This window comes from Coregonus clupeaformis, unplaced genomic scaffold (assembly GCF_020615455.1).
Source record: "Coregonus clupeaformis isolate EN_2021a unplaced genomic scaffold, ASM2061545v1 scaf0082, whole genome shotgun sequence".
Lineage (NCBI taxonomy): Eukaryota > Metazoa > Chordata > Actinopteri > Salmoniformes > Salmonidae > Coregonus > Coregonus clupeaformis.
This window is the reverse complement of record NW_025533537.1, coordinates 685,384-712,182: the sequence shown is the minus strand read 5'-3', so window position 1 is coordinate 712,182 and position 26,799 is coordinate 685,384. Positions and strand designations below refer to the sequence as shown.

Below are 26,799 nucleotides of genomic sequence, written 5' to 3'. Positions count from 1 at the left end.
TAGTAGATGTGTAGCAGACTGGCTGTTATCGAAGGCAGCTGTGTACCCGCCTGGCTGTTATTGAAGGCAGCTGTGTACCCGCCTGGCTGTTATTGAAGGCAGCTGTGTACCCGCCTGGCTGTTATTGAAGGCAGCTGTGTACCCGCCTGGCTGTTATCGAAGGCAGCTGTGTACCCGCCTGGCTGTTATCGAAGGCAGCTGTGTACCCGCCTGGCTGTTATTGAAGGCAGCTGTGTACCCGCCTGGCTGTTATCGAAGGCAGCTGTGTACCCGCCTGGCTGTTATCGAAGGCAGCTGTGTACCCGCCTGGCTGTTATTGAAGGCAGCTGTGTACCCGCCTGGCTGTTATTGAAGGCAGCTGTGTACCCGCCTGGCTGTTATCGAAGGCAGCTGTGTACCCGCCTGGCTGTTATTGAAGGCAGCTGTGTACCCGCCTGGCTGTTATCGAAGGCAGCTGTGTACCCGCCTGGCTGTTATCGAAGGCAGCTGTGTACCCGCCTGGCTGTTATCGAAGGCAGCTGTGTACCCGCCTGGCTGTTATTGAAGGCAGCTGTGTACCCGCCTGGCTGTTATTGAAGGCAGCTGTGTACCCGCCTGGTTGTCATTGAAGGCAGTTGTGTACCCGCCTGGTTGTTATCGAAGGCAGTTGTGTACCCGCCTGGCTGTTATCGAAGGCAGCTGTGTACCCGCCTGGCTGTTATCGAAGGCAGCTGTATACCAGCCTGGTTGTTGTTGTGTATTTCCCTCCTTCCTTTATTTCTTTCCTATTATTCTAGCTATTGTTTTACCTCAATCTCTCTCCTCCCCTCCTCTGTGTATTCCCTCTCTCTCACTCTCTCTTTCTCTGTCACTCTCTCTCTATTGTTATGTTCCCTCTTTCTCTCTCCTCCTCTGTTCCCTCTCTCTCCTGTGATGTTCCATCTCTCTCTTCCTGTGTGTGGGTAGCAGCTGGCAGATCTAAATTTGGAGGGTTCACCGTTATGAGGCAGAACATGGTCTAAATCAGGGCACCATCCCTGTATCTCTGCTGTCCTTAATTAGAATAAATAATGCTGTCAACCTCCCTCTAAACCGAGTCACACAGGGCTAACTACCATCGGAGGAGGAGGACACCTAAATATAAATATTACAGAGGATATTATATTGAGGATAAAGATGGGAGATGCTTATGAGATAAAAACTGATGTTAAATGTAGAGAAAACAAGAGTTTATCGTCTACTCAATATTAGTCTCTAGTTTACTCTCAATATTAGTCTCCAGTTTACTCTCAAAATTAGTCTCTAGTTTACTCTCAATATTAGTCTCTATTTCATCTCAATATTAGTGTCTAGTTTACTCTCAATATTAGTCTCTAGTTTACTCTCAATATTAGTCTCTATTTCATCTCAATATTAGTCTCTAGTTTACTCTCAATATTAGTCTCTATTTAATCTCAACATTAGTTTCTAGTTTACTCTCAATATTAGTCTCTATTTCATCTCAATATTAGTGTCTTGTTTACTCTCAATATTAGTCTCTAGTTTACTCTCAATATTAGTCTCTAGTTTACTCTCAATATTAGTCTCTAGTTTAATCTCAATATTAGTTTCTAGTTTACTCTCAATATTAGTCTCTATTTCATCTCAATATTAGTCTCTAGTTTATTCTCAATATTAGTCTCTAGTTTACTCTCAATATTAGTCTCTATTTCATCTCAATATTAGTCTCTAGTTTACTCTCAATATTAGTCTCTAGTTTACTCTCAATATTAGTCTCTAGTTTACTCTCAATATTAGTCTCTATTTAATCTCAATATTAGTCTACAGTTTATTCTCAATATTAGTCTCTATTTCATCTCAATATTAGTCTCTATTTAATCTCAATATTAGTCTCTAGTTTACTCTCAAAATTAGTCTCCAGTTTACTCTCAAAATTAGTCTTTAGTTTACGCTCAATATTAGTCTCTATGTAATCTCAATATTAGTCTCTAGTTTACTCTCAAAATTAGTCTGTAGTTTACTCTCAAAACTAGTCTCTATTTAATCTCAATATTAGTCTCTAGTTTACTCTCAATATTAGTCTCTAGTTTACTCTCAATACTAGTCTCTAATTTACTCTCAATATTAGTCTCTAATTTACACTCAAAATTAGTCTAGTTTACTCTCAATATTAGTCTCTATTTCATCTCAATATTAGTCTCTAGTTTACTCTCAATATTAGTCTCTAGTTTACTCTAAATATTAGTCTCTAGTTTACCCCTTGAATTGAAATAATGATTTTATTAGATAGCAATGTATCTATTAGATAGTAATCGAGTTATCGAAGGTAGCTGTGTGCCTCGCTGCGGTAATGTATCTAATGTTAATACCATTGGGTTCTAGCTACATTCACAGGAGGCTGAGATATTTAAAAGGGAAAAGAAGGCGCTGAAGTTTCATTGGATTCCTTGAATGTAGCTAAGACCTTTAACTTTTCATCCTACACTCGTTACTATTGAACCCCTTATATATTCAGTGCATTCTGAAAAGTATTCAGACCCCTTGACTTTTTCCACATTTTGTTACATTACAGCTTTATTCTACATTTACATTTTTACATTTTAGTCAATTAGCAGATGCTCTTATCCGGAGCGACTTACAGTTAGTGAATACATTATTTTGTTTTTTATACTGGCCCCCCGTTGGAATCGAACCCACAACCCTGGCATTGCAAATGCCATGCTCTATCAACTGAGCTACATCCCTGCCGGCCATTCCCTCCCCTACCCTGGACGACGCTGGGCCAATTGTGCGCCGCCCATGAGTCTCCCGGTCGCGGCCGGCGGCGACAGAGCCTGGATTCGAACCAGGATCTACTCAGCCACTCAGTTCTAAAATTGAATAAATATAAAAACCTCCTCATCAGTCTATACACAATAGCCCATAATGACAAAGCGAAAACAGGTTTCCAGACATTTTTGCAAATGTATTAAAAATAAAAAACAGAAATACCTTATTTACATAAGTATTCAGACCCTTTGCTATGAGACTCGACATTGAGCTCAGGTGCATCCTGTTTCCATTGGTCATCCTTGAGATGTTTGTAGAACTTGATTGGAATCCACCTGTGGTAAAATAAATTGATTGGACATGATTTGGAAAGGCACACACCTGTCTATATACGGTCCCACAGTTGACAGTGCATGTCAGAGTAAAAAACAAGTCTTGAGGTCGAAGGAATTGTCCGTAGAGCTCCGAGACAGGATTGTGTCGAGGCACAGATCTGGGGAAAGGTACCAAAATATTTCTGCAGCATTGAAGGTCCCCAAGAACACAGTGGCCTCCATCATTCTTAAATGGAAGAAGTTTGGAACCACCAAGACTCGTCCTAGAGCTGGCCGCCCGGCCAAACTGAGCAATCGGGGGAGAAGGGCCTTGTCCAGGGAGTTGACCAAGAACCCGATGGTCACTCTGACAGAGCTCCAGAGTTCCTCTGTGGAGATGGGAGAACCTTCCAGAAGGACAACCATCTCTGCAGCACTCCACCAATCAGGCCTTTATGGTAGAGTGGCCAGACGGAAGCCACTCCTTAGTAAAAGGCACGACAGCCCGCTTGGAGTTTGCCAAAAGGCACCTAAAGACTCTCAGACCATGAGAAACAAGATTATCTGGTCTGATGAAACCAAGATTGAACTCTTTGACCTGAATGCAAAGCGTCACGTCTGGAGGAAACCTGGCACCATCCCTATGGTGAAGCATGGTGGTGGCAGCATCATGCTGTGGGGATGTTTTTCGGTGGCAGGGACTGGGAGACTAGTCAGGATCGAGGCAAAGATGAACGGAGCAAAGTACAGAGAGATCCTTGATGAAAACCTGCTCCAGAGCTCTCAGGACCTCATACTGGGGCGAAGGTTCACCTTCCAACAGGACAATGACCCTAAGTACACAGCCAAGACAATGCAGGAGTGGCTTTGGGACAAGTCTCTGAATGTCCTTGAGTGGCCCAGCCAGAGCCCGGACTTGAACCCGATCGAACATCTCTGGAGAGACATGAAAATAGCTCTGCAGCGACGCTCCCCATCCAACCTGACAGAGCTTGAGAGGATTTTTAATAAATTAGCAAACATTTCAAAACCTGTCTTTGCTTTGTCATTATGGGGTATTGTATTATAGATTGATGAGGGGAAAAAACGATTTAATCAATTTGAGAATAAGACTGTAACCTAACAAAATGGGGAAAAAGTCAAGGGGTCTGAAGACTTTCTGAAGGCGCTGTACATACAGCATACCCTTTCTACTGACACGCTCCACCATCTGGTCTCTCTCATTCTGGAGACAACTGTGTGTTGTGTTGTACTTAACAAGAGCCCATCAAGTCTCTGTGTATCTATCCTCCATAATGCTGAGACAGTGACTGCATCCCAAATGGTTGTTGACTAGGGCATTATGTGCAGCCTATAGGGCTCCGGTCAAAAGTAGTGCATTATATAGGGAACAGGGTGCCATTTGAGATCCAGGCACAGTTTTGTAGGGGGGAAGTATGGGCCACAACCAAGTGAATCAAGTGAACACCTTATATGAAGAGTTAGCAGTCTTCATTTCACTTGTGTAATCAAGTCTATCTACTTAGAAACAGAACAGAGAAGACCATTTTCAGCCTGACGTCATCCTGGCACGTTTTGGCAAAAAAGGTCAAATGTCTCAGTCGTTGATGTTTTTCTCAATAAATTGGGTTCAATGTGAAACGGTGAGTGTTACAGAGTTTACATTTATGTCAATACATTGCAGTCAATGGGAAAAGACTGTCACAGTGTTGATGCCTATGTCAATAGGAAAAGATGAGTGTCACAGGTTTGATGCCTAAGTGATGGGGAAGATAGCATCACAATATGGACACATAGAGAAAGGCATCACAGACATGATACCCTTTCTCTCTTTCTCTCTCTCCCCTCTCTCCCTCCTTCACCCTCTCCCCTCCCTCCCTCCATCACCCTCTCCCCTCCCTCCCTCGCTCCCTCCTTCACCCTCTCCCCTCCCTCCCTCTCTCTCTCCCCTCTCTCCCTCCTTCACCCTCTCCCCTCCCTCCCTCCTTCACCCTCTCCCCTCCCTCCCTCCTTCACCCCTCTCCCTCCCTCCCTCCCTCCTCTTCACCCTCTCCCCTCCCTCCTCCTTCTCTCTCCCCTCGCTCCCTCCTTCACCCTCTCCCCTCCCTCCCTCCTTCACCCTCTCCTCTCCCTCCCTCGCTCCCTCCTTCACCTCTCCCTCCCTCCTTCACCCTCTCCCCTCCCTCCCTCCTTCACCCTCTCCCCCTCCCTATCACCCTCTCCCCTCCCTCCCTCGCTCCCTCCTTCACCCTCTCCCTCCCTCCCTCTCTCTCTCCCCTCTCTCCCTCCTTCACCCTCTCCCCTCCCTCCCTCCTTCACCCTCTCCCCTCCCTCCCTCCTTCACCCTCTCCCCTCCCTCCCTCCCTCCTTCACCCTCTCCCCTCCCTCCCTCCTTCTCTCTCCCCTCGCTCCCTCCTTCACCCTCTCCCCTCCCTCCCTCCTTCACCCTCTCCTCTCCCTCCCCTCGCTCCCCTCCTTCACCCTCTCCCCCTCCTTCACCCTCTCCCTCCCTCCCTCCTTCACCCTCTCCCTCCCTCCCTCGCTCCCTCCTTCACCCTCTCCCTCCCTCCTCTCTCTCTCCCTCTCTCCCTCCTTCACCCCTCCTCCTCCCTCCTCCCCTCCCTCCTTCACCCCTCCTCCCCTCCCTCCCTCCCTCCTTCACCCTCTCCTCCCTCCCTCCTTCACCCTCTCCCCCTCCCTCCTTCACCCTCTCCCCCCTCCCTCCCTCCTTCACCATCTCCCCTCCCTCCCTCCCTTCACCCTCTCTCCCTCCCTCCCTCCTTCACCCTCTCCCCTCCTTCACCCTCTCTCCTCTCTCTCTCTCCCCTTCCATTCTACAGTGCCTTTAGAAAGTACTCCGTGTTGTTACAGACTAAATTCAAAATGAATTAAATTGATTTTTTTTCTCCCATCTACACATAATGACAAAGTCAAATATATTTTTAGAAATGTTAGCAAATTTATTGAAAATAAAATACAGATATATATCATTTACATAAGTTTTCACATCCCTGAGTCAATACTTTGTAGAAGCACCTTCGGCGGTGATTACACCTTTGAGTCGTCTTGGGCATGTCTGTATCAGCTTTGCACATCTGAATTTGGGGATTTTCTTCCTTGCAGATTTTCTCAAGCTCTGTTAAGTTAGATGGGGAGCAGTGGTGAACAGCAATCTTCAAGTCTTTCCACAGATTTTCAATGGGATTCATGTCTGGGCTTTGGCTGGGCCACTCAAGGACTTTCACATTCTTGTTCTGAAGCCATTCCAACGTTGCTTTGGCTGTATACTTGGGGTCACTGTCCTGTTGGAACGTAAATCTTCGCCCCAGTCTAAGGTCGTCTGCACTCTGAAGCAGGTTCTCATCAAGGATTTGCCTGTATTTGGCTCCATTCATTGTTCCCTCTATCCTTACCAGTCTCCCAGCCTCTGCCACTGAAAAGCATTTGCATAGCATGATGCTGCGACCATCATGCTTCACAGTAGGGATGTTAGACGGGTTATGAGCTGTGCCTGGTTTTCTCCAGACATAGCGCTTTGCATTCAGGCCAAAGAGTTACATTTTTGTCTCATCAGACCACATAATCTTTTGTCTTATGATCTCAGAGTCTTTCTCGTGCCTTTTTGCAAACTCCAGGCGAGCTGTCATGTGCCTTTTTCTCCGGAGTGGCTTCTGTCTGGCCACTCTCCCATAAAGCCCATATTGGTGTAATGCTGTAGAGACCGTTGTCCTTCTAGCATGTTCTCCCATCTCAGCCAAGGAACAATGTAGTTCTGTCAGAGTGGTCATTGGGTTCTTGGCCACCTCCCTGACCAAGGTCCTTCTTGCCCGGTTGATCAGTTTGGTCGGACGGCCAGCCTCTAGGCAGACTCTGGGTAGTTCCATATTATATCCCAATGATGGAGACCATTGTGCTCTTGGAAACGTTCAACACTCTAGAAATGGTTTTATACCCTTCCCCAGATACACGCCTCATCACAGTTCAATCTCAGAGATCTACGGACAGTTCCTTGGACTTCATGGTATAGTTTCTGCTCTGACATGCACTGTCAACTGTGGGACCTTATATAGACAGGTGTGTTTCTTTCTAAATCATGTCCAAACAATTGAATTGGCCACAGGTGGACTCCAATCAATCTCAAGGATGATCAAAGGAAATTGGATGCACCTGAGCTCAATTTCGAGTGTCATAGCAAAGGGGTGTGAATACCTATGTAAATTAGATATTACTGTATTTCATTTTCAATAAATTTGCAAATATTCCTAAAAACATGTTTTCACTTTTTCATTTAGGGATATTGTGTGTAGATGGGTGATTATTATTTTCTAAATCCATGTGGAATAAGGCACTGTATCTCCCTCCTTCTTTCCCCCCCTCCCTCTAATCTATTTCCCTCCACCTCTCTCCCTCCTCCACCTCTCTCCATCCTCCACCTCTCTCCCTCCTCTCTCTCCCTCCTCTCCCTCCTCTCTCTCATCCTCCACCTCTCTCCATCCTCCACCTCTCTCCCCCCTCTCTCTCCCTTCTCTCTCTCCCTCCTCCACCTCTCTCCCTTCTCTCTCTCCTCCACCCTCTCCCTCCTCTCCCTCCCCTCCTCCCCTCTCTCCTCCCCACCTCCCTCCTCTCCCTCCACCTCTCTCCCTTCCCTCTTCCCTCCTCCACCTCCTCCCTTCTCTCTCCCTCCTCTCCACCTCTCTCCCCCTCCTCCACCTCTCCCTCCTCTCTCTCCCTCCACCTCTCTCCATCCTCCACCTCTCTCTCCCTCCTCTCTTTCCCTCCTCTCTCTCCCTCCTCCACCTCTCTCCCTCTCCCTCCACTTCTCTCCATCCTCCACCTCTCTCCCTCTCCCTCCTCTCTCTCCCTCCTCTCTCTCCCTCCTCCAACTCTCTCCCTCCTCTCTTTCCCTCCACTTCTCTCCCTCCTCCACCTCCCTCCCTCCTCTCTTTCCCTCCACCTCTCTCCATCCTCCACCTCTCTCCCTCTCCCTCCTCTCTCTCCCTCCTCTCTCTCCTCCTCTCTCTCCCTCCTCCACTCTCTCCCTCCTCTCTTTCCTCCACTTCTCTCCTCCTCTCTCCCCTCCCTCCTCTCTTTCCCTCCACCTCTCTCCTCCTCCACTCTCTCTCCCTCTCCTCCTCTCTCTCCCTCCTCTCTCTCCCTCCTCTCCTCTTCCCTCCTTCTCTCTCTCTCCTCTCTCTCACTCCTCCTCTCCTCTCCTCTCCTCCCTCCTCTCCTCTTCTTCCCTCCTCCTTTCTCTCCTCCCTCTCTCCCTCCTCTCTCTCCCCCCCTCCACCTCCTCTCTTCCACTTCTCTCCTGAGAGGAGGGAGAGAGGAGAGAGGAGGGAGAGGGAGAGAGGTGAGAGGAGGGGGAGTGAAGAGAGAGAGAGAGGTGAGAGGAGGGAGAGGGAGAGAGATGTCAGAGGAAGGGGAGAGAGGAGGGAGAGAGAGAGAGGGGTGAGAGGAGGGAGAGAGAGGAGGGAGAGAGGAAGGGTGAGAGGAGGGAGAGAGAGGGAGAGGGAGAGAGGAGGAGAGGGGGGGGAATAGAGAGGTGAGAGGGGGAGAGGGAGAGAGGTGAGAGGAGGGAGAGAGAGGAGGGAGAGAGAGGAGGGAGAGAGGTGGAGGAGGGAGAGAGAGGTGGGAGAGAGAGGTGAGAGGAGGGAGAGGGAGAGAGAGGTCAGAGGAAGGGGAGCGAGGAGGAGAGGGAGAGAGAGGTGTGAGGAAGGAGAGAGGAGGGAGAGAGAGCTGAGAGGTGGGAGAAGGAGAGAGAGGTGATAGGAGGGAGAGAGAGATGAGGGGAGAGAGGTGATAGGAGGGGGAGAGATGACCAGGGATGTTCTCTTGATAAGTGCGTGAATTTGACCATTTTCAAATCAAATCAAATCAAATCAAATTTTATTGGTCACATGCGCCGAATACAACAGGTGCAGACATTACAGTGAAATGCTTACTTACAGCCCTTAACCAACAGTGCATTTATTTTAAACAAAAAAAGTAAGAATAAAACAACAACAAAAAAAGTGTTGAGAAAAAAAGAGCAGAAGTAAAATAAAGTGACAGTAGGGAGGCTATATATACAGGGGGGTACCGTTGCAGAGTCAATGTGCGGGGGCACCGGCTAGTTGAGGTAGTTGAGGTAATATGTACATGTGGGTAGAGTTAAAGTGACTATGCATAAATACTTAACAGAGTAGCAGCAGCGTAAAAATGATGGGGTGGGGGGGCAGTGCAAATAGTCCGGGTAGCCATGATTAGCTGTTCAGGAGTCTTATGGCTTGGGGGTAGAAGCTGTTGAGAAGTCTTTTGGACCTAGACTTGGCACTCCAGTACCGCTTGCCATGCGGTAGCAGAGAGAACAGTCTATGACTAGGGTGGCTGGAGTCTTTGACAATTTTGAGGGCCTTCCTCTGACACCGCCTGGTATAGAGGTCCTGGATGGCAGGAAGCTTTGCCCCAGTGATGTACTGGGCCGTACGCACTACCCTCTGTAGTGCCTTGCGGTCGGAGGCCAAGCAGTTGCCATACCAGGCGGTGATGCAACCAGTCAGGATGCTCTCGATGGTGCAGCTGTAGAATTTTTGAGGATCTGAGGACCCATGCCAAATCTTTTTAGTCTCCTGAGGGGGAATAGGCTTTTTTCGTGCCCTCTTCACGACTGTCTTGGTGTGTTTGGACCATGATAGTTCGTTGGTGATGTGGACACCAAGGAACTTGAAGCTCTCAACCTGTTCCACTACAGCCCCATCGATGAGAATGGGGGCGTGCTCAGTCCTCTTTTTTTTCCTGTAGTCCACAATCATCTCCTTTGTCTTGGTCACGTTGAGGGAGAGGTTGTTGTCCTGGCACCACACGGCCAGATCTCTGACCTCCTCCCCTATAGGCTGTCTCATCGTTGTCGGTGATCAGGCCTACCACTGTTGTGTCGTCGGCAAACTTAATGATGGTGTTGGAGTCGTGCCTGGCCATGCAGTCATGGGTGAACAGAGAGTACAGGAGGGGACTGAGCACGCACCCCTGAGGGGCCCCCCGTGTTGAGGATCAGTGTGGCAGATGTGTTGTTACCTACTCTTACCACCTGGGGCGGCCCGTCAGGAAGTCCAGGATCCAGTTGCAGAGGGAGGTGTTTAGTCCCAGGATCCTTAGCTTAGTGATGAGCTTAGAGGGCACTATGGTGTTGAATGCTGAGCTGTAGTCAATGAATAGCATTCTCACGTAGGTGTTCCTCTTGTCCAGGTGGGAAAGGGCAGTGTGGAGTGCGATAGAGATTGCATCATCTGTGGATCTGTTGGATCTGTTCCTGTCCTGCTAAGCATTCAAAATGTGAACGACTGCCTCGATTCGGTCTTATGTAGCAAAATATTTGATTTTTTTTTACATTGGATAAAAGTAGAGACTCAGAGCTAGCTGCAGCTGAGGAACAATGGGAAAGTAATTCTGCTTTGAGAGTTGATCAACTTGTAAACCCACTTTTGAGAAAATGGTCCTTGAATGTTTTGTTAAACCTACTGGAGAGCTCTTCTTTGTCTACACCCATTCAGCATCGTTCACACCCTCTTAAGCCTTAGCCCCTCCCATTCCTTTAAGGATTCACATGTGAGGCCATGTGCTAAACAGAGTGAGTAAGGTAGTGGACTAAACAACCAAAGATTTCAAGACTAAAAGTGGTAAAAGTAGTAGCCTACAATAAGGAAAAACTCCAGGTGAAAATACACTTCTAGTACTTGGCCTGTATCCTGATCTGACTTTGGTGCAGGTCATGTTGTTCTTCACATTACAGTCTCTGATAAACACACACTATATCAAATAAAATCATAGTTTATTTGTCACATACACAGGATACAGAAGGTGTAAACGGAACAGTGAAATGGGTACTTGCATAGTAGCAATATCAAAAACAGAAAGTGTCCAGATAAAAATATGTTATAAATATTTGTATCATTATTAGATGATGCTTACCCGATACACTTGTCTCAATTGATGGGTCATGTGAAGGAAATGCTATAATCACCCCCCAGCCACATCTAGCTAAGTGGACGGGTCACTATTGTCTAGACATGTACACATGTTCATGAAATACAATAGATGGACGTAATCCCAACTCATACTACTACCAATACCAACATTGCCAAAGCTGTAGTATGAATCTGCAAGTAGCTAAAGCTAACCAAATAACTAGCAATGCATGTCCAGCCCATCCATTATCTCAGCCAATCATGGCTAGCGGGAAGGTTCCTGTCTCAGCCAATCACGGCTAGCGGGAAGGTTCCTGTCTCAGCCAATCATGGCTAGCGGGAAGGTTCCTGTCTCAGCCAATCACGGCTAGCGGGAAGGTTCCTGTCTCAGCCAATCACGGCTAGCGGGAAGGTTCCTGTCTCAGCCAATCACGGCTAGCGGGAAGGTTCCTGTCTCAGCCAATCACGGCTAGCGGGAAGGTTCCTGTCTCAGCCAATCACGGCTAGCGGGAAGGTTCCTGTCTCAGCCAATCATGGCTAGCGGGAAGGTTCCTGTCTCAGCCAATCACGGCTAGCGGGAAGGTTCCTGTCTCAGCCAATCATGGCTAGCGGGAAGGTTCCTGTCTCAGCCAATCATGGCTAGCGGGAAGGTTCCTGTCTCAGCCAATCACGGCTAGCGGGAAGGTTCCTGTCTCAGCCAATCAAGGCTAGCGGGAAGGTTCCTGTCTCAGCCAATCATGGCTAGCTGGAAGGTTCCTGTCTCAGCCAATCATGGCTAGCGGGAAGGTTCCTGTCTCAGCCAATCATGGCTAGCGGGAAGGTTCCTGTCTCAGCCAATCACGGCTAGCGGGAAGGTTCCTGTCTCAGCCAATCACGGCTAGCGGGAAGGTTCCTGTCTCAGCCAATCACGGCTAGCGGGAAGGTTCCTGTCTCAGCCAATCATGGCTAGCGGGAAGGTTCCTGTCTCAGCCAATCACGGCTAGCGGGAAGGTTCCTGTCTCATCCAATCACGGCTAGCGGGAAGGTTCCTGTCTCAGCCAATCATGGCTAGCGGGAAGGTTCCTGTCTTTCTGTAGCTAAACCAACTAGGCTCATCATGTTTATTCGTATTTATGGATGGAATACAAGTTTATTATTAAGGCACATGAAAGTTCACATTTTCCAGAAGGCATTTATGCAAACAAATATGCATTTTGATAAAAAATACATGTTTACGTTCAAATGCCTCTCCTGTGAAGTAGTGACGTACTCCATACGCCTAGTTTCCTGAAACGAGTCACAAATGTAACGAGTACTTTTGGAAGTCAGGGAAAATGTATGGAGTAAAAAGTACATTATTTCCTTTAGGAATGTAGTGAAGTAAAAGTAAAAGTTGTCAAAAATATAAATAGTAAAGTATAGATACCAAAAAACTACTTAAGTAGTCCTTTAAAGTATTTTTACTTAAGTACTTTACACCACTGAGAGAGACAGACATGAGATAAACAAGAAAAATGTCAACCCTGTGACACTAATCTTTTCCCATTGACTGCAATGTATTGAGAAAAACGTGACATTTGACCTTTTTGGAAAAACGTGCAAGGATGACGTTTTTCTACGATATCATGTTGAGATAGTGTTTTGGTCACCATTATGTGTTTGTGTCTCTTACCTTTGAGAATATGACCTCTGTAAAGAGAATGATGACTTTACTGATAAACCCCTATACTTTAGTATGTTAACAACACGTCCACTGACATCCAGTGTCTGGATGTAGTGTACTACATATGACCAGAGCCCTCCCTATGTAGTGTACTACATATGACCAGAGCCCTCCCTATGTAGTGTACTACATATGACCAGAGCCCTCCCTATGTAGTGTACTACATAGGGAATAGGGTTCCATTTGGGACACAGATCATTGATTCCTGAGAGTCTGTTGTGCCTCTGTGGCAGTTAGGGGGTGTTTGGTTGGCTTTGGAATGGTTCCTCCTGTGTGCTGACAAAGTTTATAACCTCAATCCAACCTCTCTCTTTAGCAATCGCCTGCCCTACTGTCTGCAACAGTCATACTGGCAGGTAGTCCATTGGTCTGAATGAGAAGTCCTTGCAGCACAAATCAGAGCATCCAAACTGCTCAACGATTGCTAAAATCCCAAACACATTTATGTATCAGGGAAAGCAGACCCTGGGTACTCACCCAACCACACAACCCACCCGCACCCCTGGCCTTGGGAACTCACAGGTCATTGTCAGTCTCGGTGCGGGTCTTCTGCTGCCGCCGGCAGACCATGAAGACGGTGACGGCCACAGCGATGAGGAGACCAGTGGCTACGACCCCTCCCAGCACCCCCAAGACTCCTCCGGGAGGACCTCGGGCCATCGGCTTCTCTGGAGGAGAGGAGAGAGAGATGATAGTTCGAACAAGAGAGGAGAGACAGTTCAGAACATCACCTATATATAGGATGATCGAAAAAGAGAGGGAGGAGAGAGGGAGCGAGAGAGAGAGAGAGATGGAGAGGGAGAGGGAGAGGGGGAGAGGGAGGGAGAGAGAGAGGGAGAGGGGGAGAGAGAGGGAGAGGGAGAGGGAGAGAGGGAGAGAGAGAGGGAGAGAGAGAGGGAGAGAGAGGGAGCGGGAGCGGGAGAGAGAGAGAGAGAGAGAGAGAGAGAGAGAGAGAGAGAGAGAGAGCCAAACAATTTCTCACCAGAAAGAATTCATGGTTTGAATACCAACTTCAAGACTGCAGTTATAAGTTAAGTTTCTCTCCAGGCTAAAGGGAAGCTATCCTGTGGTAAGAGAGGGGATTTCACAGTTAGTTACAGTCTAACTGCATTCACCCACTCTGTGGACAACCATGAGTCTTGGATTGAAAAGCTAGTCTCTGAAAATACTGTACCTTGCAACTCAAGATTTTTTAAACACGTTAAACCATTCATCAATCACGAAACTATGAGCACACACACACACATACACACTGTGATAAACACTTCACACAGCAAACTGAGCGGTTGCTTCTTGATGTTCCGGAAGCCCGTTGTGTTTGGTTCCTTGGCGCTACAGTAAACACTTTATTCAGTCTGGGAAGCAGAAGCGTTACAGTTCCGCCATAGAAATGTAAAGGTACTTTCAGATTGAGCCGACATATGCAAAGCTGAACCTCCGCAATGCGGGCGGATTGAATAGAGCCCTAATATGACAGTGTTGTGAAGCCATCAGCAGGCAGCTGTTGCTGACTTTATAATGTCTATCCCCCCGTGGATCAATTCCGCTCTTTTTGGGGGGACTCAGTCGGAGTCTCAATCTGATGAGAGTTAGAATAGTATAATATAATGTGGTTGTGCATCAGCAGTATGTCAGTCACTTACAGTCACTCAATTGTCAGCTAAAATATTTTAGATGGGTAAGTTAGTCTAGCTATCTAAACTTGTAGTAATCATGGTCGAATTACCGACCGGGGGGCCCCCATTGATTTTGTTAGTCACTCTCACTCAGATATCATAATTAAAACATTTCTCTCCATGGCAAAATGAGTAGAATGGGTCCTCATTTAAAAGTTGCATCATACTGCAGCACAGCTTGCAGGATGCTGCGGTATGGTACAGCATGCTACAGTGCATGACATCATAGTATTTTTCTGTCAGCCATTGTTGCCGTTAATGCTGTTAATGCTTGTTGAAATCACCAGAGGGCATCTTCAAATCAAATCAAATTTTATTTGCCACATGCGCCGAATACAACAGGTGTAGACCTGGTCCCTGCACGCACGACCCACGTGGAGTTCCAGGTCTCCGGCAGCCTCTGGAACTGCCGTTCTGCGGACAACAAGGCAGAGTTCATCTCAGCCTATTCTACCCTCCAGTCCCTCGACTTCTTGGCGCTGACGGAAACATGGATTACCACAGAAAACACTGCTACTCCTACTGCTCTCTCCTCGTCTGACCATGTGTTCTCGCATACCCTGAGAGCATCTGGTCAGCGGGGTGGTGGCACAGGAATCCTCATCTCTCCCAAGTGGACATTCTCTCTTTTTCCCCTGACTCATCTGTCTATCTCCTCATTTGAATTCCATGCTGTCACAGTCACTAGCCCATTCAACCTTAACATCCTTGTAATTTATCACCCTCCAGGTTCCCTTGGAGAGTTCTTCAATGAGCTTGACAAGTTCATTTCCTGAGGATGGCTCACCTCTCACAGTTCTGGGTGACTTGAACCTCCTTACGTCTGCCTTTGACTCATTTCTCTCTGCCTCCTTCTTTCCACTCCTTTCCTCTTTTGACCTCACCCTCTCAACGTCCCCCCCTTCTCACAAGGCAGGCAATACGCTTGACCTCATCTTTACTAGATGCTGTTCTTCTACTAATCTCACTGCAACTCCCCTCCATGTCTCCGACCACTACTTTGTATCCTTTTCTCTCTCGCTCTCCTCCAACACTACTCACTCTGCCCCTACTCAGATGGTAATGTGCCATCGCAACCTTTGCTCTCTCTCTCCCACTACTCTCTCCTCTTCCATCCTATCATCTCTTCCCTCTGCTCAATCCTTCTCCCTCCAATCTCCTGATTCTGCCTCCTCAACCCTCCTCTCCTCCCTTTCTGCATCATTTGACTCTCTATGTCCCCTATCCTCCCGGCCGGCTCGGTCCTCCACTCCTGCTGTCACGATCGTTCATGAACGGGTCAGACCAAGGCGCAGCGTGATATGCATACATGTTTATTAGAACCGAATAAACAACTACAAAACAATAAACGAAACGTGAAGTCCAAGGTACACAAACAACATACCTAACACGGAACAAGATCCCACAACACACTAGTGTCAATAGGCTGCCTAAGTATGGTACCCAATCAGAGACAACGAGCGACAGCTGCCTCTGATTGGGAACCACACCGGCCAACATAGAAATACAAATACTAGAATACACAACATAGACAATCACCACATAGAAAATACACACCCTGACTCAACAAATAAGAGTCCCCAGAGTCAGGGCGTGACACCTGCTCCGTGGTTTGACGACTCATTGCGAGCTCATAGAACAGGGCTCCGGGCAGCCGAGCAGAAATGAAGGAAAACTAGACTCCCTGCGGACCTGGCATCTTTTCACTCCCTCCTCTCTACGTTCTCTTCCTCTGTTTCTGCTGCTAAAGCCACTTTCTACCACTCTAAATGTCAAGCCTCTGCCTCTAACCCTAGGAAGCTCTTTGCGACCTTTTTCCTCCCTGCTGAATCCTCCTCCTCCCCCTCCCTCCTCCCTCTCTGTGGATGACTTCGTCAACCATTTAGAAAAGAAGGTTGATGACATCCGATCCTCATTTATTAAGTCAAATGACACCGCTGGTGTCAAATGACACACACTGCCCTACCCTATGCTTTGACTTCATTCTCCCGTCTCTCTCCAGATGAAATCTTGCGACTTGTGAAGGCCGGCCGCCCAACAACCTGCCCGCTTGACCCTATCCACTCCTCTCTCCTCCAGACCATTTCCGGAGACCTTCTCCCTTACCTCACCTCGCTCATCAACTCATCCTTGACCGCTGGCCATGTCCCTTTCATCTTCAAGAGAGCGAAAAACCTACACTCGATCCCTCCGATGTCAACAACTACAGACCAGTATCCCTTCTTTCTTTTCTCTCCAAAACTCTTGAGCTCTTGAGCGTGTCATCTCTAGCCAACTCTCCTGCTATCTCTCTCAGAATGACCTTCTTGATCCAAACTAGTCAGGTTTCAAGACTGGTCATTCAATTGAGACTGCTCTTCTCTGTGTCACGGAGGCTCTCCGCACTGCTAAAGCTAACTCTCTCTCCTCTGCTCTTATCCTTCTAGACCTGTCTGATGCCTTTGATACTGTGAACCATCAGATCCTCCTCTCCACCCTCTCCAAGTTGGGCATCTCCGGCGCTGCTCACTCTTGGATTGCGTCCTACCTGACAGGTCGCTCCTACCAGGTGGCGTGGCGAGAATCTGTCTCTGCACCATGTGCTCTCACCACTGGTGTCCCCCAGGGCTCAGTTCTAGGTCCTCTCCTATTCTCTCTATACACCAAGTCACTTGGCTCTGTCATATCGTCACATGGTCTCTCCTATCATTGCTACACAGACGACACACAATTAATTTTCTCCTTTCCCCCTTCTGATTACCAGGTGGCGAATCGTATCTCTACATGTCTGGCAGACATATCAGTGTGGATGTCGGATCACCACCTCAAGCTGAACCTCGGCAAGACGGAGCTGCTCTTCCTCCCGGGGAAGGACTGCCCGCTCCATGATCTCGCCATCACGGTTGACAACTCCATTGTGTCCTCCTCCCAGAGTGCAATGAAACTTGGCGTGACCCTGAACAACACCCTGCCGTTCTCCGCTAACATCAAAGCGGTGACCCGATCCTGCAGGTTCATGCTCTACAATATTCGCAGAGTACGACCCTACCTTACACAGAAAGCGGCACAGGTACTAATCGTGGCTGGGCTCCCTGCCTGTGCCATTAAACCCCTACAACCTATCCAGAACGCTGCAGCACGTCTGGTGTTCAACCTTCCCAAGTTCTCTCATGCCACTCCTCCGCACACTCCACTGGCTTCCAGTTGAAGCTTGCATCTACTACAAAACCATGGTGCCTGCCTACGGAGCTGTGAGGGGAACGGCACCTCCTTACCTTCAGGCTCTGATCAGATCCTACACCCAAACAAGGGCACTACGTTCATCCACCTCTGGCCTGCTAGCCCCCCTACCTCTACGGAAGCACAGTTCCCGCTCAGCCCAGTCAAAGCTATTCGCTGCTCTGGCACCCCAATGGTGGAACAAGCTCCCCCATGATACCAGGACAGCGGAGTCACTGACCACCTTCCAGAGACACTTGAAACCCTACCTCTTTAAGTAATACCTGGAACAGAATAACAGTAATCCTTCTACCCCCCCAAGGGAAAAAAAGGGTGGTTGTCCCACTGGCTATCCTAGGTTGAATGCACCAATTTGTAAGATGCTCTGAATAACAGTGTCTGCTAAATGACTTAAATGTTAAAATTACTGTGAAATGCTTACTTACAGCCCTTAACCAACAATGCATTTATTTTTTAATAAAAAAGTAAAATAAAAAAACAACAATAAAAAAGTGTTGAGAAAAAAAGAGCAGAAGTAAAATAAAATAACAGTAGGGAGGCTATATATACAGGGGGGTACCGGTGCAGAGTCAATGTGCGGGGGCACCGGCTAGTTGAGTTAGTTGAGGTAATATGTACATGTGAGTAGAGTTAAAGTGACTATGTATAAATAATTAACAGAGTAGCAGCAGCGTAAAAAGATGGGGTGGGTGTGGGGGGGCAGTGAAAATAGTCTGGGTAGCCATGATTAGCTGTTCAGGAGTCTTATGGCTTGGGGGTAGAAGCTGTTTAGAAGTCTTTTGGACCTAGACTTGGCACTCCGGTACCGCTTGCCGTGCGGTAGCAGGGAGAACAGTCTATGACTAGGGTGGCTGGAGTCTTTGACAATTTTTAGGGCCTTCCTCTGACACCGCCTGGTATAGAGGTCCTGGATGGCAGGAAGTTTGGCCCCAGTGATGTATTGGGCCGTACGCACTACCCTCTGTAGTGCCTTGCGGTCGGAGGCCGAGCAGTTGCCATACCAGGCAGTGATGCAACCAGTCAGGATGCTCTCGATGGTGCAGCTGTATAACTTTTTGAGGATCTGAGGACCCATGCCAAATCTTTCAGTCTCCTGAGGGGGAATAGGCTTTGTCGTGCCCTCTTCACGACTGTCTTGGTGTGTTTGGACCATGATAGTTCGTTGGTGATGTGGACACCAAGGAACTTGAAGCTCTCAACCTGTTCCACTACAGCCCCGTCGATGAGAATGGGCTCCCGTCGATGAGCTCAGTCCTCTTTTTTTTCCTGTAGTCCATAATCATCTCCTTTGTCTTGGTCACGTTGAGGGAGAGGTTGTTATCCTGGCACCACACGGCCAGGTCTCTGACCTCCTCCCTATAGGCTGTCTCATCGTTGTCGGTGATCAGGCCTACCACTGTTGTGTCGTCAGCAAACTAAATGATGGTGTTGGAGTCGTGTCGGTAGTCATTTAGGCAGGTTATCTTAGTGTCCTTGGGCACGGGGACTGTGGTGGTCTGCTTGAAACATGTTGGTATTACAGACTCAGTCAGGGACACGTTGAAAATGTCGGTGAAGACACTTGCCAGTTGGTCAGCATATGCTCGGAATACACGTCCTGGTAATTCGTCTGGCCCTGTGGCCTTGTGAATGTTGACCTGCTTAAAAGTCTTACTCACATCGGCTACAGAGAGCGTGATCACATAGTCATCCGGAACAGCTGGTGCTCTCACGCATGCTTCAGTGTTGCTTGCCTCGAAGTGAGCATAGAATTGGTTTAGCTCGTCTGGTAGCCTTGTGTCACTGGGAAGCTCGCGGATGTGCATACCTTTGTAGTCTGTAATAGTTTTCAAGCCCTGCCACATCCGACGAGCATCAGAGCCGGTGTAGTACGATTCAATCTTAGTCCTGTATTGACTCTTTGCCTGTTTGATGGTTCGTCGGAGGGCATAGCGGGATTTCCTATAAGCTTCCGGGTTAGAATCCCGCTCTTTTAAAGCGGCAGCTCTACCCTTTAGCTCAGTGTGGATGTTGCCTGTAATCCATGGCTTCTGGTTGCGGTATGTACGTACGGTCACTGTGGGGACGACGTCATCGATGCACTTATTGATGAAGCCAGTGACTGATGTGGTGTACTCCTCAATGCTATCTGAAGAATCCCAGAACATGTTCCAGTCTGTGCTAGCAAAACAGTCCTGTAGCTTAGCATCTGCGTAATCTGACCACTTTTTATTAACAGAGTCACTGGTGCTTCCTGCTTTAGTTTTTGCTTATAAGCAGGAATCAGGAGGATAGAGTTATGGTCAGATTTGCCAAATGGAGTACGAGGGAGAGCTTTGTATGCGTCTCTGTGTGTGGAGTAAAGGTGGTCTAGAGTTTTTTTTCCTCTGGTTGCACATTTAACATGCTGGTAGAAATTAGGTAGAAAGGATTTAAGTTTCCCTTTATTAAAGTCCCCGGCCACTAGGAACACTGCCTCTGGATGAGCGTCTTCCTGTTTAGTTATGGCCGTATACAGCTCATTGAGTGCAATCTTAATGCCAGCATTGGTTTGTGGTTGTAAATAGACAGCTATGAAAAATATTGATGAAAACTCTCTTGGTAAATAGTGTGGTCTACAGCTTATCATGAGATACTCTACCTCAGGCGAGCAAAACCTCGAGACTTCCTTAGTATTTGTTTTTGTGCACCAGCTGTTGTTTACAAATATACACAGACCTCCACCCCTTGTCTTACCGGAGTCAGCCGTTGTATCCTGCCGATGTAGCATATAGCCCGCGTCCGACTCATTGAAGAAAAAATCTTAGTTCAATATGAGGTGAGTAATCGCTGTCCTGATATCCAGAAGCTCTTTTTGGTCATAAGAGACGGTGGCAGAAACATTATGTACAGAATAAATTACAAATAACGCGGAAAAACACACATAATAGTACAATTGGTCAGAGGGCTGTAAAACGGCAGCCATCTGCTCCGGTGCCACTTCAATCTTTGAGGGCGTCTTTATGAAGCTTCTTGGTGCTTGCTTCCTTTCCCTAATAATCCTACTGAGATCCATGCAGGCCAGACGTTTTGATTGCTTTACCCTATCCGAAAGATTATAACAAGTTAATTAATGTAGTTGATATGAAGGAACCATAGCCTCAGCTACTATAGCACAGAAACATGCTAGTCTGTTCTTTTGAAATAAACTGTCTTAGAATCATGTTTTTTATGACCTTCCTAAACAAAATATTACTGTGTTTCCTTGTGATTGTGTATTTTAAATAGATTTATTAGACTGGCGGCTATTGGTAGGCTACTCATCGAGTCCCGGCTATTCTACTGTTAATATGCATACCGCGCAGCAGACCTTCATGGCGCTTCGAGGATGAAATGTTCAGTAAGTTTTTGTCTTTTATGATATTTATCTTAATGTAGAGTGTAAAATACACATATTTTGGTAACTTCAGGGACAGGTTTAAGGTTTTTATTGAAATGACATGGAGCTGTAGGACTAAGAGTCCTGTTTACTGTCTTAACATAACATACATATTGGCCTAAAGGCCTACTTCCATTTTATATATCAATCATTCATGCATTTGTACATGTCATCATCTCGCCGACGTCTGCCCCATGTATACATGATACATCGGGCCGATGTAGTATGGAGAGCGTCTGGCAAGATGTCGCAGAGTCGTCGGCATTAGATCGTATTTGACCTTCAGCCGCTGTTAGGATGATTCATGTCAAAGCTGCTAAATTATACTGGCAATAATAAAATACATTATGATTTACATTTGTCATACGCAACTTATAGTAGTGAGCGCATACATTTTCATACTGGTCCCCCAAGGGATTCAAACCCACAACCATGGCGTTGCAAGTGCCATGCTCTACCAACTGAGCTACATGGGACCATACTGGACTATTAGTGATTTTGGTTGTGGGTAAAATTAAGAGAGAAGATTCAAGTTAACGTCAAGTTTATTAGGCTATTGCTATACCATCAAGTTCATGAAAGAACTCCAGCACAGAGAAGAGAAAGGATCCTTGAATAATTAAACAGTAAATAACATGTCGGCTAAAGCAATTGAATTCAGGAATTAATTCAAATGTTTTTAATCTTGGCTGTACGAAAGGCTTTAAAACCTTTTTTGTTAGACTATATGGGATTGATTAGAATTAGTTTGTAAATTATTATTGTATTGGTTGTGTTGTTGACACTGTTTCGAAATGGTCAGAAAGAAAAAATATGAATCACACATACTGTAATAAGCTCCTCCTACCCTCCCTCTTGATGTTCTCCAGGTCATTATCATTAGTAGGCAAACATCCATTAAAAACTCATAAATACATTACAAGTCCCTAAAAATAGAAATCAACTTGGCAAGAGTCTATAGTCCTGCTTATAGCCCATCATGAGTGGATGGCTTATTTTGTATTCCAATGTATTGAATTGAATGAATGTATTAATTACAGTCGTTTATTCTCATTCTCGGAGTGGAAACGTTGTTTGCAGAGTTCACAACCCACAACCAGAGTTCACAACCAGAGTTCACAACCAGAGTTCACAACCTGAGTTCACAATGCCTCCAGTTCACAACCTGCTACACTTGTGAAAAATAAGTGTTTGATGAAAACATGTTTTCTAAATTCCTCCAGCTCACATTGTAAAGTGGTGTGTGACGCGCTGATAGCCTTTTGCCTACACTTGAATGGTGAATGGGAGACGTGCTTCAATTACCAGTTGAGAAATACAATTATGCAAATAGTTCTATAGACTGATAAGCATAATGGTCCAATGTATTTACACCCAGAAATTAGAGCCAGAAATTGGGGGATTTTTGTAGGGTGAATTATTATGTGGATTATAATATATTGATATACAGTGGGGAGAACAAGTATTTGATACACTGCCAATTTTGCAGGTTTTCTTACTTACAAAGCATGTAGAGGTCTGTAATTTTTTATCATAGGTACACTTCAACTGTGAGAGACGGAATCGAAAACAAAAATCCAGAAAATCACATTGTATGATTATTAAGTAATTCATTTGCATTTTATTGCATGACATAAGTATTTAATACATCAGAAAAGCAGAACTTAATATTTGGTACAGAAACCTTTGTTTGCAATTACAGAGATCATGCGTTTCCTGTAAGTCTTGACCAGGTTTGCACACACTGCAGCAGGGATTTTGGCCCACTCCTCCATACAGACCTTCTCCAGATCCTTCAGGTTCCGGGGCTGTCGCTGGGCAATACGGACTTTCAGCTCCCTCCAAAGATTTTCTATTGGGTTCAGGTCTGGAGACTGGCTAGGCCACTCCAGGACCTTGAGATGCTTCTTACGGAGCCACTCCTTAGTTGCCCTGGCTGTGTGTTTCGGGATGTTGTCATGCTGGAAGATCCAGCCACGACCCATCTTCAATGCTCTTACTGAGGGAAGGAGGTTGTTGGCCAAGATCTCGCGATACATGGCCCCATCCATCCTCCCCCCAATACGGTGCAGTTGTCCTGTCCCCTTTGCAGAAAAGCATCCCCAAAGAATGATGTTTCCACCTCCATGCTTCACGGTTGGGATGGTGTTCTTGGGGTTGTACTCATCCTTCTTCTTCCTCCAAACACGGCGAGTGGAGTTTAGACCAAAAAGCTCAATTTTTGTCTCATCAGACCATATGACCTTCTCCCATTCCTCCTCTGGATCATCCAGATGGTCATTGGCAAACTTCAGACGGGCCTGGACATGCGCTGGCTTGAGCAAGGGGACCTTGCGTGCGCTGCAGGATTTTAATCTATGACGGCGTAGTGTGTTATTAATGGTTTTCTTTGAGACTGTGGTCCCAGCTCTCTTCAGGTCATTGACCAGGTCCTGCCGTGTAGTTCTGGGCTGATCCCTCACCTTCCTCATGATCATTGATGCCCCCCTAGGTGAGATCTTGCATGGAGCCCCAGACCGAGGGTGATTGACCGTCATCTTGAACTTCTTCCATTTTCTAATAATTGCGCCAACAGTTGTTGCCTTCTCACCAAGCTGCTTGCCTATTGTCCTGTAGCCCATCCCAGCCTTGTGCAGGTCTACAATTGTATCCCTGATGTCCTTACACAGCTCTCTGGTCTTGGCCATTGTGGAGAGGTTGGAGTCTGTTTGATTGAGTGTGTGGACAGGTGTCTTTTATACAGGTAACGAGTTCAAACAGGTGCAGTTAACACAGGTAATGAGTGGAGAACAGGAGGGCTTCTTAAAGAAAAACTAACAGGTCTGTGAGAGCCGGAATTCTTACTGGTTGGTAGGTGATCAAATACTTAGGTCATGCAATAAAATGCAAATTAATTACTTAAAAATCATACAATGTGATTTTCTGGATTTTTGTTTTAGATTCCGTCTCTCACAGTTGAAGTGTACCTATGATAAAAAAATACAGACCTCTACATAATAATATAATAATAATATGCCATTTAGCAGACGCTTTTATCCAAAGCGACTTACAGTCATGCGTGCATACATCTTTATGTATGGGTGGTCCCGGGGATCGAACCCACTACCTTGGCGTTACAAGCGCCGTGCTCTACCAGCTGAGCTACAGAGGACCACGCTTTGTAAGTAGGAAAACCTGCAAAATCGGCAGTGTATAAAATACTTGTTCTCCACACTGTACACTACCAGTCAAAAGTTTTAGAACACCTACTCATTCAAGGGTTTTTCTTTAATCTTACTATTTTCTACATTGTATAATAATAGTGAAGACATCAAAACTACGAAATAACACATGGAATCATGTAGTAACCAAATAAGTGTTAAACAAATGAAAATATATTTCATATTTGAGATTCTTCAGATAGCCACCCTTTGCCTTGATGACAGCTTTACACACACTTGGCATTCTCTCAACCAGCTTTATGAGGTCGTCACCTGGAATGCATTTCAAATAACAGGTGTGCCTTCTTAAAAGTTAATTTGTGGATTTTATTTCCTTCTTAACGCATTTGAGCCGATCAGTTGTGTTGTGACAAGGTAGGGGTGGTATACAGAAGATAGCCCTATTTGGTAAAAGACCAAGTCCATACTATGGCAAGAACAGCTCAAATAAGCAAAGAGAACGACAGTCCATCGTTACTTTAAGATATGAAGGTCAGTCAAAGGAAGACCCAGAGTTACCTCTGCTGCAGAGGATAAGTTCATTAGAGTTACCAGCCTCAGAAATTGCAGCCCAAATAATTGCTTCACAGAGTTCAAGTAACAGACACATCTCAACATCAACTGTTGAGAGGAGACTGCGTGATTCAGGCCTTCATGGTTGAATTGCTGCAAAGAAACCACTACTGAAGGACACCAATATGAAGAAGAGACTTGCTTGGGCCAAGAAACATGATCAATGGACATTAGACCGGTGGAAATGTGTCCTTTGGTCTGGAGTCTAACTTTGAGATTTTTGGTTCCAACCACTGTGTCTTTGTGAGACGCAGAGTAGGTGAACGGATTATCTCTGCATGTGTGGTTCCTACCATGAAGCATGGATGAGGAGGTGTTATGGTGTGGGGGTGCATTGCTGGAGACACTGTCTGTGATGTATTTAGAATTCGAGGCACACTTAGCTACCCCAGCATTCTGCAGCGATACACCATCCCATCTGGTTTGAGCTTAGTGAGACTATCATTTTGTTTTTCAACAGGACAATGACCCAACACACCTCCAGGCTGTGAAAGGGCTATTTTATCAAGAAGTAGAGTGATGGAGTGCTGCATCAGATGACCTGGCATCCATAATCCCCCGATCTCAACCCAATTGAGATGGTTTGGGATGAGTTGGACTGCAGAGTGAAGGAAAAGCAGCCAACAAGTGCTCAGCATATGTGGGAACTTATTCAAGACTGTTGGAAAAAGCATTCCAGTTGAAGCTGGTTGAGAGAATGCCAAGAGTGTGCAAAGCTGTCATCAAGGCAAAGGGTGGCTATTTGAAGAATTTCAAATATAAAATATATTTTGATTTGTTTAACACTTTATTTTGGTTACTACATAATTCCATATGGTTGCATGTTGGGAAGGTATCTGATAATACCCCACCCCAATGATGGTGGCATGTTGGGAAGGTATCTGATAACAAGTTGAGGGTAAGGTCATCGGAACCCTTAATCCCTTAATGATTACATTAAAATGTTATCATTATTATCACACAAGTGATAAGAGGACGGAATGTGATGGAAATGTTAATGTTGGTGCTTTTCTATTCTATACATTTCTATATTCTATTAATGTGCTGTTCTAATAACCAATTTCTGTGTTCATGCAAGTGACTGATCGGACGAATCCTCACTTATCAGTATCTGCAATTTGGCAGTACGGCCAGAACCTTGTTTTGAGAACGTGAGGGGAAAGATATCTCAGTTTCAAGGTCTCAGCTTAGAGAGAAGAAGCCTCGTGAGGTATCGGTCTGTCACATGTTATGAATCAGTCTTGGTCGGTCACATGGATGAAACAAAACGGTAATGATTAATTAATTATGCTACATCATGAAAATATAACTTGTCTGTGTATAGCCGTATATAAGACAACTGCTGGGACTGCCCCAGGGGAGCTCCTGATTGACATGTGTACTATGGTGCATTGGGTTGGTTGGAACCTCTCCAGTGCGCTGACAAATAAACTATGATTCATTTAAGATTGACTTTGAGTGCCCCTGTGTAAGATTTTCCACAACAACAACAAAATGGTTGCAACACAACATGGCAGCAGCACAACATGGTCAAAGCACAAAACATGGTACAAACATTATTGGGCACAGACATCAGCACAAAGGCAAGAAGGTAGAGACAACAATACATCACGCGAAGCAGCCACAACTGTCAGTAAGATTATCTATGATTGAGTCTTTGAATGAAGAGATGGAGATAAAACTGTCCAGTTTGAGTGTTTCTTGCAGCTCGTTCCAGTCGCTAGCTGCAGTGAACTGAAAAGAGGAGCGACCCAGGGATGTATGTGCTTTGGGGACCTTTAACAGAATGTGACTGGCAGAACGGGTGTTGTATGTGGAGGATGAGGGCTGCAGTAGGTATCTCAGATAGGGGGGAGTGAGGCCTAAGAGGGTTTTATAAATAAGCATCAACTAGTGGGTCTTGTGATGGGTATACAGAGATGACCAGTTTACAGAAGAGTATACAGTGCAGTGATGTGTCCTATAAGGAGCATTGGTGGCAAATCTGTTGGCCGAATGGTAAAGAACATCTAGCCGCTCGAGAG

The 26,799-nt window shown here is 46.2% G+C and overlaps 1 protein-coding gene across 1 annotated transcript in view; it reads right to left on the bottom strand.

Moving 5' to 3' along the window:
* Positions 1-26,799, bottom strand: part of nectin1b (nectin cell adhesion molecule 1b) — a 568,693-nt gene that overhangs the window by 154,686 nt on the left and 387,208 nt on the right. The window contains exon 6 of the mRNA XM_045213155.1: positions 13,231-13,378. Coding sequence (XP_045069090.1) covers positions 13,231-13,378 — 148 coding nt within the window. The remainder of the gene's footprint in view (positions 1-13,230; positions 13,379-26,799) is intronic.